The 18978-nt window shown below is 44.9% G+C and overlaps 1 protein-coding gene across 8 annotated transcripts in view; it reads right to left on the minus strand.

Moving 5' to 3' along the window:
- Window positions 1–17578, minus strand: part of RBMS3 (RNA binding motif single stranded interacting protein 3) — a 1402476-nt gene extending 1384898 nt beyond the window's left edge. For 4 of the 8 annotated variants that reach the window (XM_078151264.1, XM_078151267.1, XM_078151274.1 and 1 more), the window contains exon 1: window positions 16442–16854. In XM_078151264.1, the coding sequence (XP_078007390.1) occupies window positions 16442–16648 (207 nt within the window). In that variant the 5' untranslated portion in view covers window positions 16649–16854. Of the gene's footprint in view, window positions 1–16441; window positions 16855–17494 lie in introns of those variants that run through there. The other 4 variants (XM_078151272.1, XM_078151270.1, XM_078151263.1 and 1 more) reach the window with 3 other exon arrangements.
- Window positions 17579–18978: the final 1400 nt, after the last annotated feature.

Here is an 18978-nt window from a genome sequence, read left to right on the forward strand (position 1 = left end):
GTGGACATGGATTCAGGAAGACCTAGGTTCAAATCCTTCCTCTGACACTCACTAGTTATATCACCTGAGGTCAGCTGCTTGAGCCTCAACTTCCTCATCTGTAAAATGGTCACAGTAATAACTGTAACACCAGCCTCACGGAGTTGCTGTGAGGCGCTAAAGGGAAAAGGTATTCAAAGCTCTTTGAAAACTTGAAATCACTATTTTATTGTCGACTCTGATGTCTGTCTTTTAATTTTTGTGGAGAGGTTTTGTTTTTACCTCCCCTTCATTTCTAAATGTCTGTGTCTCCCCAGATAGTCATCACTTAGAACAGCAAGTACAAAAGAGAGAAGAGGCAGTTTCGGCAGACCCCTAATCACGCCACAGTGCAGTTGGGCAGTCTATGCAGTTTTCTATACTTGATATCTCCTGAGGAATGGAACCTTCCTAGGCCTGTCAGTTATTATTATTATCCTAGTACAGAAAGTGAAACCAGTGTGCAGTGCTGAAAAGGCAGCACTGAGTTTGGAATCGTGGGTTCTGGAGTCAAATCCTGGCTCAGCCCTGCTTGTTACATGAATGACCTTGGGTCAGTCACTTGATCTTGGCTGCCACATCTGTAAAAGCGACTGAGCTGGACTAGATCATCTCAAAGGTCCCTAAGCCTACGCCCTTTTGTACAAGGTTTCACTGAATCACTTTTACACTGGCCCAAAGATGTCCTAAAAAGAACATGTGAAATCATACTCCAGCACAACATGTCAAAATGATTGAAATAACTATACTCTGAATCATTTCTCGTTGATAGATTTCCTTTGCTAGCTATACCCAATGGAAAAACTGCACCTCAGAAATAGTACCAACATTGTATTGTTCCTTGGGACCAAGCTAGCGTTCCTTAGAACATTCTACTCCCACACTGACACCCAAAATTCAACTCAAGTTCCATTTTATTTTTAATTTATTAGATACCTACTGTGTGCTATGCTAAGGATACAGAGACAACGGAAACAACCTCTGCCTTCAAGGAGTTTACAGTCTACTGGAGGAACAAGGAGGGCTGTGTTACTTACTCATCGATGTTCACACTCATTTTGCTGTCTAGATAATTGGGACAAGCATACAACTTCTAAGAACCCACAGTCTGGTAGGAATCTGGCATGTGGGAAAGAGAGGGTTGTGATTTTTCTGATTAGAATCAGACTATTCTAACTCATGACTCAGTCACTCCAGTTTCAACAATCCTCTTGTGTAGGAAAGTGCTTGGAAAATACCTTCTATTTTAAAAATGGACCAACTGTGGGCTGCTGACTGCCACAGCACTGATTCAGCCCCAAGTATAATTGTCCCTCACTCACATCAGGTTGTTGATCCACATTTTTCTTCTATCCCCTGAAGGTCAAGGCAAAGGAAATATGGGTCTGCATTCCTCAGAAACCAGGACGCAGTGTCCCAGGCTTCAGAGCCCCTGTTACAGACCCTCTTGTGGCAGACATTTGGGAGAGCACCATATCTGAAAACAAACCTGTTTGACTCAGCTATATAAGCTAGAACAGAGGCAGGGTAAGGTTCGGAAAGATGGCTTAAATTCACAAGTCTAAAAAAACCTTGAACAGCTACTAGCTGCATGGATGTAGCCAAGGCTTCAATGCTTTGTGCCTCAGTTTCCCTCATTTGAAAAAACAAGAGTCATAGGTATCCCCTGCCTCACAGAGTTGCCAAGAAAAGTCAGATGAGATAATAGACACAAAACGATTTAAAAGCCTCAAAGCACTGTATAAGTGTCAGCTCCTATTGCCCCTAATGCCACTGTGACATTTAATAGCTGTGTCTCAAGGTGGGACACAATCAAGTGTCTCAGGAAGGGAGGGCAAAGGAAATAATCAGTCTTCTGCCACCTAATGTAAAACCTGGACATCATAAATAAACATAAAGATCAAATGTATGCCAACACAGAGGCTTCCAGGCCATTACCTAACAAAAAAGCCTTACAGATTTGCCAGAGGTAAAGGCTCTTACATATGGCCATAGAGCTAATGAGTGGCCAAGGCAGGATCGGAACCCTCATCTCGTGAATGCAAATCTGGCACTCTGTCTCTCAGTTGCGTATTTATTTCCCATTAAGTTGCCAGTCGTGTGCTCAGAGAGAAGGATGAGAACACCTCATTGCTCCAATGGAACTTCTGAAATATCCCTGGACCTCCAGCATGTTGGCGGAATCTACTATGGAGGGAAATGGGCAGGATGGGCAGGCGGAAGGAGTCACGGTCTGCAGTGATGAAAGCAACGCCCACATTAATAAATCCATAAGACTGTGTTGAAGTCCGATGTCAATCTGCTGAAGCACAGACCATTGGAGTCCAGCTCCCCAACTTTTGCTTCTCCCAAGTCTCTTCTCCGGGTTCCCTGCCGTTCTCATCTCTGATGTCATTGGCATAAGGAACTCCCAGTGTGAAATCTCCTTCTCCTAATGCGGCTCTCCACCTGCTCTGCAGCTCACAGTCTTAAACAGTTTTCCAGGCCCTGAGAACATAGTCAGCAGGTGGCAGAGGCCAGTCTCCTACCCAGGTCTCCCTGAATGCACCATACTGGGCTGACTCTTCAGTCTGGATTTTTTGTAAAAGCAATTCACTATCTTGGGGGTATAGAGCTGATGGAGCCTTTGTGTTATATACCCCAAAGTAAGCTCAATGGCCTAGTGGATAGAAATACCCAAATTAGAGTCTAGAATCTGAATCCTGACCCAGACACTTACCAGCTGCATGACCCCAGGCAAGTAAGTCACTGAAATACTCTGTGCCTCAGTTTCCTCATCTACAAAATTGAAAGTAATAATAGCACCTACCTCATAGAGTTGTTGTGAGGACCAAATGAAATAATACACATAAGGTGCTCCGTAAAGCCTTGAAGTGCTGTATAAATGTTAGTTGTTATTCTTATGCAAAGGTAATTAATGTCACTTACCAAATTCTTGAATCTTGACTAGAACCCCTCCTTTCCAAAAAATTAAAAGTCAGTGTGAAGACCCTGGAACCTTTCAAAGGAACTGCCTTTTCTGAAGCCCCAGGTGTGCCTTTCAATCGTAGGTACCTGGTATCCACTAGAACTCAAACCTAGAGGGCTAAGATCATAGGTAGGAGGGGCACGGCCCTCTGGGGACTGATATTCAGATGAATATTTGCTGGGTTCTACTCTGCTCAAGCAGCCTTACCTGGGGTCACAGCACTATTCAGTCTTCTCTGGTGGGGAGGGCTTACTCAGGACCTAAATACAGCTGTGAACAGCTTTTCCTGCCTTAAGCACAGCGTCCTGGTTCGTATGTCAATCCCCAGAATTCTTTTTCTGCCTCTGGGCTGCTTTAAAAACACCCCAAGCCAGTTAGCCTAGGAAGCAGACCAAAGGATTGCAGTCACAAAGTTTGTCTCTGTACATCTTGCAAAATAGAAGTATGGAAGACTCCCTCCCACTAACCCCCAGGACCTTCCAAATCTTCTGCACGCTCCTTCAAACATTTTAAAGTGTGCCTAAGACAAGAGGACAGGGAACACAGCAGAGGCCAAGAATGATATCCCCACCCCCACCACTGCCCCCACTGCCCCTTCCCTTCCCAGTCAATCAAGTGCTTTAACAAATAAGACACAACTGACAAGACGTGAGCTCTGTTTACCAGTGACTGTCTGTCTACGCTGTGAAGTCCAAAAGGAATAAATGCTCTTTTTGTAATGCAATATGACACAGTGGTTAGAGCTGGTCCCAAAGCTGGGAAGGCCTACGTTCAAGGCCCAATTCTGCCCTATACTCTTGATGTGACCCTGCACAAATCACTTAAGCTCTCTATGATCTGGTAACTCTTAAAGATTTGAAAGAAAAAGCACCAACCTGCATTGGTACAGTGATCTTCCTCAGCTAGAAGCCACCCTCCCCCGACCAATGACATCACAAGGCTAACCTCTATTCCCCCTGCCCTGGAAAACAAGTAAAAATATGACCCAGCCCTGTCACAGAATCACTGGGCAGGGTAGAAAAATGCACTAGCTAGCGGTGATGGTTCTACCCGATGTGTCAGCTAAACTGTGACACTTGTATTTTGGGGGAGATACTTCCCTCAGCCCACCCTGTTTCCTAAGGAGCTGTCACAGAATGAACCCCAAAAGAACTTAGCTTGTGACCTTCAGAAATGAGAGAAAGGGAGGTGAGGGATTTGAAAGGAGAATCAATTTAAATATCCTTTCCTAAACTAGGGACTATGGTGTCTTGGGGTACAGGAGGCCTACTGAATCTCATGACACCACCATGCATTCCCAGTCTCCCATCAGCAAAGCCACTCCTTGGTGAATATTTCAGACTTCTGGTTGCTGCTACAAGCCCTCATTTATAGGGCTCCCCTACACAAAAAGAATTCTGCAAGGTAAGGATTGGGGGGAATCCCAAAGATTTTTTTCACCACTCTCCATTTCCAATAATAACATGCCAGCTTCTTAAGGGATTTACCATATGGTGGAGGTAGGAAAAGGCAAATAGATAAAAAAGGTTAACTGTTTGACAAGGTACAAAGGTTCTTATGCCTAATTCTGCTCCTCAGTACTCACTACAGGACATCTGGTTCACTCTCCAAAGATCATGGATTTAGAGATGGAAGGACCTTTGAGGTCACCCAGTTCAACCCCCCCATTTTACAGATGAGTAAACTGAGGCCCAGACAGCGTCACAAAGAAGTGACAAATAAGGGATTTGAACCCAGGACTCTAAAGTCATTGCTCTTTCCATATACCCCATGGCCCCTCCGTAGCTTTCTCTCTTGACTACCTTGACTAGACCCATTTCCACAGCCAGTCTTGGCACTAGCCTCCCTCTCTTCCTAGAATTTATTCCCTGATCTCTAAGGACCTTACTCCCTTCAAAATTCAACTCAAGCTTCACCTCTACAAGAAGTCCTTCCTGATCCCTATCCCCAAATGCTACCAGCCTCCACACTTAACTATCCTGCTGTGGGTACGGTATTTACTTTGTATTTATTCTGATACGTGCATTCCATCTTTCTTGACAGAAGGTAAGGTCTTTGAAGGCAAGAATTGTTTCATTATTGTCTTTGCCCTTCACCGTACACAGAGGAGATATTTAATACATGTTTGTTGGTTCACTGACTTATAACCCTCCTGTTTCTGCCTTCTTTTCCTGATATTCCCTGTTAGCCATATATTCCAACCACTTCTCCACCCCACCCCACTTTTAATTAGTCGCCTTTTTCAACCATATTATGTAGGTGCCAACAGTTCACTCTTGAATCTGGGCACCACAATCAAATATTGTGAATTTCAACTGGGTAAACTATTTATTTCCTCACCTTTCAATAGATTGATGAAGCGTTTTCTTCCCAGCTGCTCTATGAGATAGGAAGTGGAAATATTAGCTCCATTTTACAAATGTGGAAAACGAAGGTCAAAGAAGTGAAAGGACTTGCTCGATCCTCTTTCCTCTCTAGGTTTTTGTTGTTGTTGTTATTGTTTTGGGGTTATTTTTGGCTAGGCAATGGGGTTAAGTGACTTGCCCAGGGTCACACAGCTAGTAAGTGTCAAGTGTTTGGTCTGAGGCTGGATTTGAACTTAGGTCCTCCTGACCCCAGGGCCGGTGCTCTATCTACTGTGCCACCTCGCTGCCCCTCTTCTCTAGGTTTTTGGGACATCACTCTTTCATTGTTCTGCTCCCCCCTCTCTGCCTGCTCCACCTACCTCCTATGCTGGATCCTCTTTTGTGTTTTGCCTCCTAAATAAGGGCACATCCTATAATGTGGTCTTTAACCCTCTTCTCATCTTTTATCAGCTCCCATGGGAGTTCTCTATGGAGAGAGGTGACAGTACTCTCTGCAGATGATTCCAAGGTCTATTATCCAGCCCTAAACTCACCTGAACTCAGTCTGGCATCATCCCCGTCACAATCGCTGACATTTATACAGCACCTAAGACTTGCAAAGTGCTTTATAGGATGATCTCACTTGGCCCTCATAACAGCCCTGAGGTTTGGAGTAGGGGGTACGTGTATTATTATTTCCCTATTATAGATGAGGAAACTGATGACCAAAGAGAGTTTAAATGACTCGCCCAGGATCACACAATTAGGAAGTTCAAGCTCAGGTCTTACTGCCTTACAAGTCTTGTGCTTTTGATACAGTGAACTGCTTAATTATTGCCAGTTAACTGCTTTTTGGACATCTAAAGCAGAACTCATCATGTTTCCCCAAAATATTCCCCTCTACTACATTTCCCTATTATTGTCAAGTACACCACCACCTACCCAGTGATGTAGGTTCTCAACCTCAGTGTCATCCTTGACCCCTTACTTACACTGACCCCATGTATCCAATCCATTGCCAAAACCTAGCATTTCTACCATTTCAACATCCCTCATATCTCATACGTCCACTCCCATCTTGTTTGCACTGGTTGCCCCCTCACTTGAAATGCCCCTTCTCCTCACCTCCACTTGGCTTCCGCAAGACCCAGCTCAAATCCCATTTTCTTCAAGTAGGCCTTTCCCACAAGCCCTCAGCAGGGCTTTCCCCTCTGAGGTTACCTTCCATCTGCTCTGTATGTATCTTGTATGTATCTAGTTAGTTACATGTTATCTCTCACATCTATATGTTAATTCATTGAAGACAGGGTCTATGTTTTTGACCTTTCCTTGAATCGTCAGCACTCAGCATATCCCTGGCACATATTAAGCACATAAGTCATGACTGTTGGCTGACCGCATACGATTCGACCCTGCCCCGTATCTTCTTACCTAAAGTTGAGGACTCTTCCAAGGTCTTTTCCAGATCTGAATTCAGCACTCTAATGAACCTACAGGCTAATTCCACTGAGGAGATCATAGGGCCCCAGGGACGAAGAGCTAGAAAGGACCTTAGGAGTCAGCCAGGATCTCTGAAGGTTAATGTGCCCTAATAGTACAAATGGCAAAACTAATGATTTTGTATCTCAGAACTTTCTCTGCTCCTCCACATGGGAATTGTTGCTTTGGAAGATTAACATAATCACATTTGTTTGTTTCCTCTTAAAAGTTTAGTGAAAGTCCTACCACTAAGAAAGGCCTACTTCACAGAACTGGGGAAAGGAGTCTGCTGGTTTCTTGGGTTTTTGACTAAGGTCAAACATCCCAGCTTCTCTCTGGGGGTTACTGCCTGTGAGGGGACCGCTCCCAATGCCTTCTCCTCTGGCCTTTTTCATGTCTAGTTACTATAGCCTGCTTGCCCTCAAAAAACAAATGGGGTAAGTGAACAGCTTAAGCTTCCCCTTACTCGGCCAGTTTCATCTCAAAACACTGAGGTTAGGGTGGGAAAAGTGAAATCTATCGTGGCATATGTGGATCCCCAGACGACTCTGCCTCAGGTTCAGTGTACCACGTGGGTCAGCATTCACAAAAAATCATAGCTCCAGAACCCCTGCTGATGTGTTTATTTTTCCTGGTCAGCCAGGGAACATAATTAGTTCACAGCAAAGGCATTTAATGAAAAGACAAAATCAGAAAAGTAGCAATAAAGCATTTCCCCCACAACTCTAGGGCACACTCTCCCACAAATCCATATATAGGCTCAGTGGGAAGATGGAATAACATAGGAAACATGTGGAGAGAAACAAACATAGGAAGCACCTGGGCAGGGCACACCCATAGAGAACATATGTGACCAAAGCTCATGTAGAAAAGAAACTTGCCCCTCTGACGGAGGAGGCCCACTGTAGTTTTCTGATGATGTAATCCAACTAAGTTTGTTCTTCCTCGCACTCATATCCCAAATAGCCTTTGGTATGCACATAATTTCAGCTGGGCGCTGATTCCTGCTGATCTTACTGGCTACAACTAGACAGTGTTCCGCAGCTCCTGGGGTTACTGTCAGTCACTGTCAGAAGCAGCTCCACTGAACACAAGGTTTTGGGCCTTTTCTCTTGTGTCAGCTTCTTGCTGCAAATGTATTCTCAGCTGAGGTTCCACCTTTTCTCTCTTGAAACCCACAACAATCTCAACTAGTACCTGCAAGTTTAAATCAGTTTTGTAAGGTCTGCTTCCTACTCACTAAGGACAAGGTCTCTGTTAGAAACCACACTCTGATTTAGGATTAGAAATCTCTTACAGCTCCCTTCTCACTTTCAACTGTATCAAAAAACTGTATCAACATTGGTTCAGAGTCTGCCTTCCAACAAATTATCTAGGGCTTCTAGATCCAAGGCCATCCAGCTTTTCAACTTCAAAATTTTCACATGCAAATCAGTGGTGGGAGAAAGGCACAAGAAAAAAATGCTAAGTCCAGGGGCAAGATCATTGTTTCCTTCCTACTTATCTTCAGAAAATAGGACAAAAACAAGATGCACTGCAACATTGTATATAATTACAGTGCTAGCAGGGTCTTAGAGATCATATCATTCAGTCCTCCTCCTCCCATAGACAAAGTGCGACCTAAGGAGGAAGGGCAAGTTGCCCAAGGTGGCACAGTCAATGGACTCTAAACCAAGCCTAGGAGCTAGGCAGCAGAGCAGATAGAGCACAGGACTTGCAGGCATGAAGACCTGAGTTCGGGTCGTGATTCATATATTTACTAGCTGTGTGACCCTGAGCAAGTCACAACTTCTCTGTGCCTCATCTGTAAAATGAAAATAAATATAGTACCCACTTTGGAATTGTGGTAAGGATCACATGAGCTAACATATGAAAGTGCTTTGCAAAAGAAAGACTCATATAAATGCTATTTACCATAATTATTGTTTTTTATTATTATTATTATTATTATTATTATTATTATTATTATTATTATTATTATTATTATTATGTTTGTGATTTCCAGGAAAGGGCTTTCCCCCTACCACATGCCTCCTTCCTTCTCAAGTATTAGGCTTCCAGCTGGGAAATCATCAACTGAAGTTGTTAGCATAGATGACAACTCAATTATGAATTCCTAGGCACCACGAAAAGAACAGGGAGCATCTCTAGGCTTCAGAGGCCACAGGTAAATACAAAGCCAACCTGGCTGAATCGTACAAGACATACATACATGACATTTTCAAAACTGCCATACGTTAAGCTCAAAATTACAGGATGGTTTCACACATTAGGACACACGCCTGTCCCCTTCACTGGAATCCAAACTCATGCCTTCTGTCAGAACTGAGAACCTGATCTTCAATAGGAAAAAGTTAGGACCAAGTGTCTACTTCCCTTCTTCAATGTATTTATCAAAGACATAAAAAGCCCCTGCCCTTGATGAGTTTACATTCAATGCAATATGTGCACAAAGAAGTTGGGGAGGGGGGTCTGAACCTGGGATTTCATCAATATGAGAAACTCCTAGAAAACAAACAACTGTCCCCTCATGCAAGCTGGTGTCAGTCCACAGTCCACCAAAGTCGGTCCACAAACATTTAATAAGCATCTACTGTGTGCCAGGCACTGCAAATCCAAAGAAAGGTGAAAGGCAGTCCCTGCCCTCAAGGAGCTCACAGTCTAATGGGGAAGACAACAGGCGAACAACTAGGGACAAAGAAGATACATACAAGATAAAAGGAAGATAATAAACAGAGGGAGATATTAACGGTAGTGAGGATCAGCGCTTGTTCTGCAATAGCCTGAGAGAGCCACACAGGGCACTGCGACATCAAATGGTGCACCACAGTACATCGAGTAACACAGCCCACAAATGCCAGAGATGGGGCTGACCCTGCCCCCAGCCCATGATGCCACTCACTCCCTCTGCAGATAAGTAAAGCACAAAAAAAAAGGGAGCGATAACAGAAAGATCCACATGATTGTTCTGGGTGCCAGGACAGCCCTGCCCATGGGGGAGCCTGGGAGAAAGCTGCCAGCAGCGAAATGGCCAGCTCTTATGTCAAGCGGCTATGACCCTTGCCCTTGCCCTTCCCTACAACATTCCACTCTTCAGTTTGTCCTTTTCTTTAGTTTGTTTTTTTTTTTCAGAATCAGTAAGTCAACAAGCACTTATTAAACAGCCTATATGGGATGTACAGGAAAACTGACCACATAGAAAAAAGATCCTAAAACCTTGAAAGATGGAATGGAATAAAACAAGGCTTAATCAATGCTCTGTGACCAATAGGAAAGGCTGGATTCTCACATGATGCACACAATCCACGACACAGGTTAGTCTTACCAGGGAAACTGTCATCACCATCAGAAAAAGAACTACTCGAGAATATCTAATCTTGGTGGGCTTCACCTTTTTGGTGTCCTGGATCCTTGGCAGTCATTCTGGGGACACCTGGGGATCCCTTCTCAGAATAATGTTTTTTAAACACAAAATAAAATTCATAAGATTATAAAGAAAACTATATTGAAATACAGTTATCAATTAAAAAAAAAAAAGCAGATTCATGGACCTGAGGTTAAGAATGCCCATCCTAATCTAACCACCTATGTTTTACAGATCAGGAGACCAAGGCCCAAAGGGGCAGTCAGTGGCCCAAAGTCACAGAGGTGGCAAATAGCAGAGCTGAGATTCGAACTCAAGTCCTGTGACTGCAAATCCTATACTGATTCCTCTGTGCCGTGATGCCTAATTCCTTCCTCCCCACAAAAGAAGAAGAGGAAGAAGAAAAAGAACAAGAGCAAGAAGAAGAAGGAGGAGGGGTAAGGGAAAGAGAGAAGGGGGAGGAGGAAGAGGAGGGAGAAGGGGAAGAGGAGGGGGAGGATAAAACTTTTCTGTTTGCTGTGTAATTCTACTAACTGCCCTATACTCTCTCCTGTAATATAAGTATTTTCAGGACAAAAATGAGAAAACAAAATATGAGAACAACAACCTTTCCCAAGGCTCTGATGCCCAGCTGTCAGTACCCTTCAAACCTTTCACAGAGTTCAGACTCTACCCAGGTTCCCAGCAGGTCCATGCTGCAGCAATGGGACACTTGACCTCTGAGCTTGGCACTGCTGGAGAATAAAAGAAAAATGTGGTCTTTTCCCAAATGTTAAATTTAGCCCTCAAATGATCTCTAAGGGGAAAACTCACCAGGTAGAAAAAAGGCCCAAACGTTTATAAGATGGAATAGGATAAGCTGAGGTTCTGGCAACTCTCTCCACCAATCAGGAATAGCCAGGTACATTAGAGAACGGCTCTCCTATCACACACAATCCATACTGTAGATAGTGTGAACCAGTAAAACTGTCAGAACTGCCCAAGGCAGGAGCCCCAGTGGACCTTCTGTACCCTCAACTCAACAAAACAATAAGCAGATCTGATAAAGTGAATCAGCAGTATATTACTTTATACTGAAGGGGGAAAAAAACACAGAAAACCATGTGTATATGATCCTCAAACTGGTAAATTCCTTCCATATCTGGCTCCTAACTATATTTCAGTCTTAATTTGATATTACTTTCTTTTCATACACCCTCTATTTTAGAGAACTTGACCTACTAGTGTTCCTTGTACATGATTTTTCATCTCTTACTTGTGTCTCTGCACAAGCAGTAATCTCCCCAACCTTGCCCCCATCCTAATCCAGAATATCCTGTCTCCTCATTTCTGCCTCTTAAAATCGCCATCTTCCAAGAACATATGGTTCACATGAACCCTTTCTTGACCCTCTGGTTCTGAGCACTTTCTATGCCTTGGAATGAGTTGGCATACACTTTATATTTACTTCTATATGCATACGTAGTTAGCCCCCTTATTAATGTAACCCCGCCCCTGGAGAATGTGAGTGCCTTCAGAATAGGGCTTATTTTGTTTTATCTGTGTATTCCCAGCATTTAGGCTACAAGGTCTGTTAAATTAAATAATGCTATACCACTTGTTGGCCATGAAGCACACCTGTTAACCAAGAATCACAGTAAAAGAAAATCAAATTAATGGGCTTGACAGGAGAAGAGAAGCCATTTTAACCCTTTTTTCAAGCATCAAAGGATCTAGCTGGATTCAAATACAAACAAGAAACTTGGTAACACATCAGCAAGTATAATAAGAGCTGGCATTTATGTATTGCCTTAAATTACTTTACAAATATTATCTCATTGTATCCCTACAACAACCCTAGAAGTTAGGTGCTATCATTATCCCCATTTTGCAGATGAGGAAATTAAGCAGTTAAGTGAGCTAGTAAGCATCTGAGGCTAGAGTCGTACTCAGGTCTTTCTAACTTTAGGTCCAATGCTCTGTCCACTGTACCCCCTAACTGGTATCTATATGTCTATTATGAAGCTTAAGTGTGTATAAAATGTGCATTGCAAACCTTAAAGTACAACATAAGTGATGGCTCACATTTTTTAAGTTTTATTTTATGATTTCATTGGTTTGGGGAACTCCCAGGGTAGAAATTCCCTCCACCAATCCAAGTCTGCCACTTCAAGCTTTAGCGTGTCGTCAGGAATAAGAAGTTAACTAGCTTGAGCAGGATTACATAGCCAAGAAGAATCAGAGAACCTGTCTTCCTCATTCCAAGGATGGTTCTATCTCCATTCTGCTTTTTTGTGATTCTCCATGATTATCATTAAAAATGAGTTGTAAAACCTTTCTAATTAAAAATTTGGGTGGTGTAAGGTTCAGAAATACTTCCTGAGCATAACTGAATGGTAGAAGAAAATCAATAGGTTAATGAAAGGGGCAGGGAGACAGTTAAAACATCTAAGATTATTAAACCTAGACGAAAGAATGCTGAGGGGTAGTTCTGTAATTTTCTTCAGATACCTGGGGCCTCTAGCCCGAATGATGATGACCAGTTATTATTCTTTATCCAGAGTATAGACAGAGCTAAGGGAGAACAATGGCAGTCTGAAGTCTGCAAAGGGTTTCATATGGATGATCTCAGCTGAGCATCAAGAGTGGCCTCGAGGTAATCACTTCAGGTTTCAATATCCCCATTGAACGGATGAAGACATTGAGGTTAAGAGAGGTCATCTGAGCATCCTATGGACACTGTGCCAGTAAATGTCAGAGGCAGCATTTGACCACAAGGAAGTATGACTCCAAATTTAGATGTGCTGCAATATTCTGCTGCCTCCTCGAAAGAAAAGGGGACTTAACCAGTGACATGTGCAGGGTAGGGAGAGGATGGCAACAGTTTATGCTGAAGAAGGAATCTTGCCTATTCTTCCCAACTGGTCTGGGATTAAAGACAGTGCTGCTTTACATCACAGAGATCAACCAGATGACCTTCTAAAGTTCCTTCCAGTTCTTGATCCAATGAATCTATAAATTGTGGGTACTTTGATATTGTACTCAAGAGCCCTTTCTTCAGTGGGACACAGATACTTCAGAGCAAGTGACAGTCAGTAGGACTGCTACTATGTAAATTGGTCTCCCAAAGGAGGTATTGCCTCAACTGTCCCATTGTGGCTACTGTCCTGGTAGGGCACAAGCTGGTTTTTAAAAGTTTTGAAAATATCCCCCTTCTATCATTTATTTTTCTACCCCCTCCCAATCCCCAACAACACTGAAGCAGCATAGGACAGTGGAAAGAATGCTGGATTTGGACTCACCAGATGACATAGCACCTGTGGGACCCTGAGAAAGTCATTTAGCTTCTCAAAGACTCAGCGTCATTATCTGTAAGATGAGGAGGTTGAACTAGACGATGTCAACAGTCCCTTCCAGCTCCAAATCTATGATTCTATAAGGAACTGCAAGGGACCCTACAAGTTTGGAGGTTGGTTTATCTCTGCCAGCATAGATGCTGCTGCTATGGTTACCAAAGACTTGCTGAGAACTTGGGACAGCTTCCTGGCTATTTTTTTTTTTACGAGACAAGTTCATAACTTCTCATTCCAACTGGACAACTGGGGAAATCCATGAAAGGGAATAAGAGCAATGGCCTCAAAACATCCTGAGAAAACATTATTGCCGTCTTAATGCCTTTTTCCCCTGAAGGAACTGTGTTAGGATCAAAGGCAGCTACCAAATAAAGGGCTTGTGCTTCAGGGGTATAGATGCTTATATTTCTAACCTGAAATCCTGTAATTATTAAAAAAAAAAACACAAAGCTTCAACCAAGAATATATTTTTCCATTTTCATATTTAAAAAAAAACCTTCCCATTGTGTGTATGTGTGTGTTTCTTCACAATTTGGCCAAGACACACAAGTCTATTAAAGTTTGGATTTGGTTTTCATCATAGTGGAATAATCTGATTCAGTCCCCCAAAGTCCCAATCACTAATGAAGCCAGAATTCACTCAAAAAAAAAATCAAATTCATAACTTGCCTTGGCAGTCACAAGACAAAACCAGCTGTGAAAGTCCCATTGGCCCAGGCCCCATTTCTCCAACTCTTCTAAAAGACAGGACAGATAGTCTCTTGGAGGAATGGAGTGGCCACTAAAGAGTTAACCCAGCTGATTTCTGGGATAAGATGAGGATGGAGTCTGATTTTTTTTTTAAGGCAAACACCTGGAGGGGAAAAAAAGTAGTATTTTGTTTCTACCTCAAGAAATTGCCGACAAACATAAAGCAAATCACATCATTGGAATACTCAATTATCCGTACATGCTAATTAACTAAATGTAATCAGCCCCTTTTCAGGCCTCTTTTCACCTGCAGTAATATAGGGACTGGATTTGCTTCCCTGATACCCACCATGGGTAAAAAACATTAGACAGTCTGCATGATGCATCCAAGAGTAACTAGTAAGCACAGATTTCTGCTGATGGCAGGAATTTTCTCTGCTCAAGGCACCAAGAGAACCCACAATATGGAGATGGTAAGACTGGCTATAGACTGCAATTATTTCCCAAAGATATTTTAAAGCGTCGATTTAAAGTTCAGCTAGATGAAACTATATTCTGAGAGGGTTGTTTCATAAAATCGGAACCAGAGAGTCATCTGAAATCGTAAATATGCAGTCATGACAATTAAATATTCATGAAATCAAGAGTTACTGAAAAGCTGAGTATATTAGAATATTAAAATCCATTGCCTTTTTCCCTCTTCTTTCTTATCGGCTTTTTTTCTGTATCTGCAGAGCAACACAAACCCAATCTAAATGTCTTTCAATCCCAATGCTTTAGTGAGTTGCTTTTCACACGAAAACCATATCACTGATTTTCCCCCTGGATTGACACACAGCCCTGATGCTCATCTTGCTTCCTGCATGCAGCACACATTCTGACCACTGGTGATTTCAGGGAAGACACACATGTTTTTTTCCCCTAAGACTTGTCAAGTGAAACCAACTCTAAATTCAGTGTGGCTAGAGCATACTCAGTGTGATCCAGACTTTAAGTTTAAGTATTTATTCAATCCACCTGCATATTGTAAGCATTCACAGAAATGTGAACTCAAAGGTTTCCAGCCTTCCTGAGATAGTATTGTCTCTTAAGACAGTGGAACTCATCGTACTACCCACATCTTTCCCATCCAACTTACATTGATTGATCAGACCAAGCGAGATGTAGTAAATGGCCTGAGCACAGTTCTACAGCTTCTAAACACAAATCATAACTTTTTTTTGGGGGGGGGTAGGAATTCCCATTCAATTTCCCCAAGTGTTCCACGGACCACTTAGCCCTCAGTTTCACCAAAAATATATGAAGATGCAGAAGATGCCCAGAGACAAATTCACTTTGTGATTAGTACACTGGGCTGACATTGTTATAATGGCAATTTTAAAAATTCCATTTCTTCCTCTTTGTGACTTATTTAAGAGGGGTGGCAGGGACAGAATGAAATTGGAACCATCTTTCCTTGAACTCCATTACCTAAAAGGCTGTCTGTCCCTCCCTACAGTAAGAAGGAGCTGTCCCTTGGTCTGCAATGACACAGCAGGGCTGAGCTACATTTGAGGGGATGCTCTTGGTGGGGGAGAGGTGACAGGTGAGGCCACAGGGCTCCCCACTGCATTAGCAAGGCTCAATTCTGCAAATGAGAGAAACTTTGCTCCCCACTACTGGACATCTATCTGCACTGGGGCTTCTCTACTCAGGCTCCCTGCCCCCGGCCCCCAAGGCTTCCCCAGGGCCACTTCAGAACTCGTGGCTCTGGAGGAAGGAGCCTGCAGAGCCTCCTCCCTTGAATTTGGGAGGGCAAACAGAGGTCTGTCTGCCCGCCCTGATGGGCTGCTGGCCCCGGCCGCCCCCTATCGTCCCCGCCTCACCCTCACCCCTCATCCCTGGACATGGGAGAGCTAGCAGCAGCCAGACTCGCCTTTGCACACCCAGACAGTTCCATCCACCCTGCAATCCAGGACAGGCTCCTCCATGCCGGCGCTGCCTCCACTTCCTAAAGTCACTCCCCATCGCCATCCCCGCCCCGCGACAAACCGACAGACAACATAAAGACAGACAGACAGCTGGGCAGGCAGAAGACAGGCCGGCCGGCGGGCAGCCCTTCTCGCCCCGTCCCAGGCCCCCGCCCCTCCGCCCGCAGACCCCACCCTCTGGCCGGGGCTCTCCAGCCAGGGCAGGGGGTGGAGGCGATCCGAGGGCTCCCGGCTCAGCGCGGAGATGCTGGGGAGGGGGCGGCCCGCAGACCTACCTTTTTGTCTTCTTTCTCACTGTTTGGTCTCTTCTCTGGGTGGCTGTCCCCGGCGGCCGCACTTTCCCCAGGCTGCTCATCCTGCGGCGGCGGCGGTGGCGGCGGCGGTGGCGGTGGTGGTGGTGGCTGCTGACAGCCTCCGCCAGCCCCCTGAGAGTGGGGGATGGGCTCCGGGCACTGAGAAACTCCCTTAACATCCATCTCCATCTTCCGATTCACTGTAGGGCGAGACAAAAGCGGGGCAAGGACTTGGCAGCCAGCGGCGCACAGCGGCTCCCTTCACGGGCCCGCGGCACGCATGGCTAGGGGAGCCGGCACGGGCGCAGTCGCTCTGGCTCCAGCTCCGGCTCCGGCTCCGGCTCGGTCTCGGGCTCCGGCTGTGCTCGGGCTCCGGCTCTCCCCCGCCCCGGGCTCTCCGCCGCCCGCCCCCCTTCCTCCTTCCCTCTCTTCCTCCTTTCCTCCCTTCCTCCCTCCCTCCCTCCTCGCCCCTAGAACGTCCAGACTTTTGTATCCATTGAGAGCGCGCCTGTGCCTCTGTGTGTGTGTGTGTGTGTGTTGTGTGGTGTGTGTGTGTGTGTGTTGTGTGTGTGTGTGTGTGGTGTGTGTCCTTGGTGCGGTGGCCTTCAAGCTCCCCGAAACAGCCAACGAGAACCAAGCAGCTAACGCCTGGCCGCCCAGACCCACTGAGCTCCTGCCGGGCGCGGTGGTTATTTACTTTCTCTCCTTATCTAGGTCCCAAATCCAGACCTTTGTTTTTTCCCCTCTCCCCTTCTCTGGCTCCCTTCTGCTTTTCCCGTTCCCCCAAACCCCCTCCCCGGGAGCCTTTGGAACAAAGTTAACTGGAAGAACAAACCACAGATCGCCGGGATTAGCCCGGGGAAACTGCCAATATGCTGGTCACGCCAAGGAAAAGTTCAATGTCCACCCCACCCCCACGCCGACCCCACCCCCAGCCCCTAGAGCTCACCCAGCTAGGCTTCCCTTCTCCCCTCCCCTTCCCCCGGCCAGAGCCTGTGTTACCCAAAAGCAAAGGAAAACAAGCGATTTCCCGACCTGTGCAAGGTGGTGGTGGCGAGGATGAGAGCCGAGCATGGGCACGATTGTGGCTGGCGTAGCCCCCCCCTTACCCACGCCCGACCCCCCCTACCTCCACCTCCCCCCCCTTCCACTGGTGACTGCGATCTCCTGGATGGCAGTCGCCTGGCAGGCTGGGGTGAGTGTGTGCGCGCGCGTGTGTCTGAGTGTGAGTGTGTGTTTGGTGTGTGTGACTGGAGCTCCCTCTCTCCTTCTCCCTCTGTCTGCTCTGCCAGCGGCGTGGCACGCAGCATTGCACAAGGAGGACTGGAGTAAAGAGGAAAAACAAGAGACAATTTCGGGCAGGAAATCGACATCCCTCCCGGCAGCCTGCTCTCGGGTTTGAACCTGACCAGAGGGAAGAAAATAGCTCCTTTTAGTTTGGAATAAATGTCAGGAGCCTAAGCTAGATGGGGGAGGAGAAGGGAAAGGAGAGAAGCTAGGGGGCAGGCATTTACTGCAATGTGCCTTGGATTTTTTTTTCCTTCCAAATGTTAGCTGCCTTTTTCAGATTGGAAGTTGTGCCTTTTACAAGAACATCCTCTCAGAAGGGCAAGTCTCGCCTTCGGTTAGGATCCCAGTGGTCACACAGCGGCTATTCTCTTGATGTGTATATATTTTAAAAATGAATGGCAAGGTTAGACTTGGTAATTCTTAAATCAGGGCTCACCGTCAGGTGATCAGGTTACACTTCTAAATATAACATCACATTGTCCTGGGGAACTGCCTGGCAACTTCATGGAAACATCGAGGGGGAGGGGCTTGCGAGAGTGGCCCTGAGACTTGTCTCAATAATAGCTCTCCTTTTAATGAAATATCTGGTATTAAGATGCAGGTCAATAGTAAATGATGCCCTTTGCTCTTTTGCTTGGGGTTCCATAATACCCCCAATAGATTAGATAAATGAACTATTAATTTTATTTCCCAGAAATCTTCACTGCTCAGGAGTGATGAATATATGAAGGCTAACCTGAAGAAACTGAGAAACCTTATCTTATCTTTCCTTTAGGCATCGCATTATCCTCCACATAACTTTAAAGCAGCAGTTACACATTTCCCCCTTAAACATGTAAAATACTCATGTGCTATGTCACTATCTCCTATGGATTAAAGAGCTAGAGCTCTAAGGAGCTTCAAAAGCTGTCTCCTCCAAACCGCTCATTTTACAGGAAAGGAAACTGAGGTCCAAGGAAATTTAATCATTTGCTCAAGGGTCACACAAGTAGTGAGCTATGGAGGCAGGAAACAAACCCAGGTCCTCTAATTCTGAAGTAGGGCTTTTTAACCTTTTTGTGTCAGAGACTCCATCTGTGAAGCCTATGTACTCTTCAGAAAAATGTTTTTAAATGCACAAAATATATACCTTACATAAAATGTAATGTAATACCTGATAATTGTCCAATAAATAAAGGCATTGTTGCAATTAAAAATGCATAAAATACATAGGATTGCAAAGGAAACCA

Source organism: Phascolarctos cinereus, unplaced genomic scaffold (genome assembly GCF_003287225.1).
Source record: "Phascolarctos cinereus isolate Bilbo 61053 unplaced genomic scaffold, phaCin_HiC Scaffold_1;HRSCAF=81, whole genome shotgun sequence".
NCBI lineage: Eukaryota > Metazoa > Chordata > Mammalia > Diprotodontia > Phascolarctidae > Phascolarctos > Phascolarctos cinereus.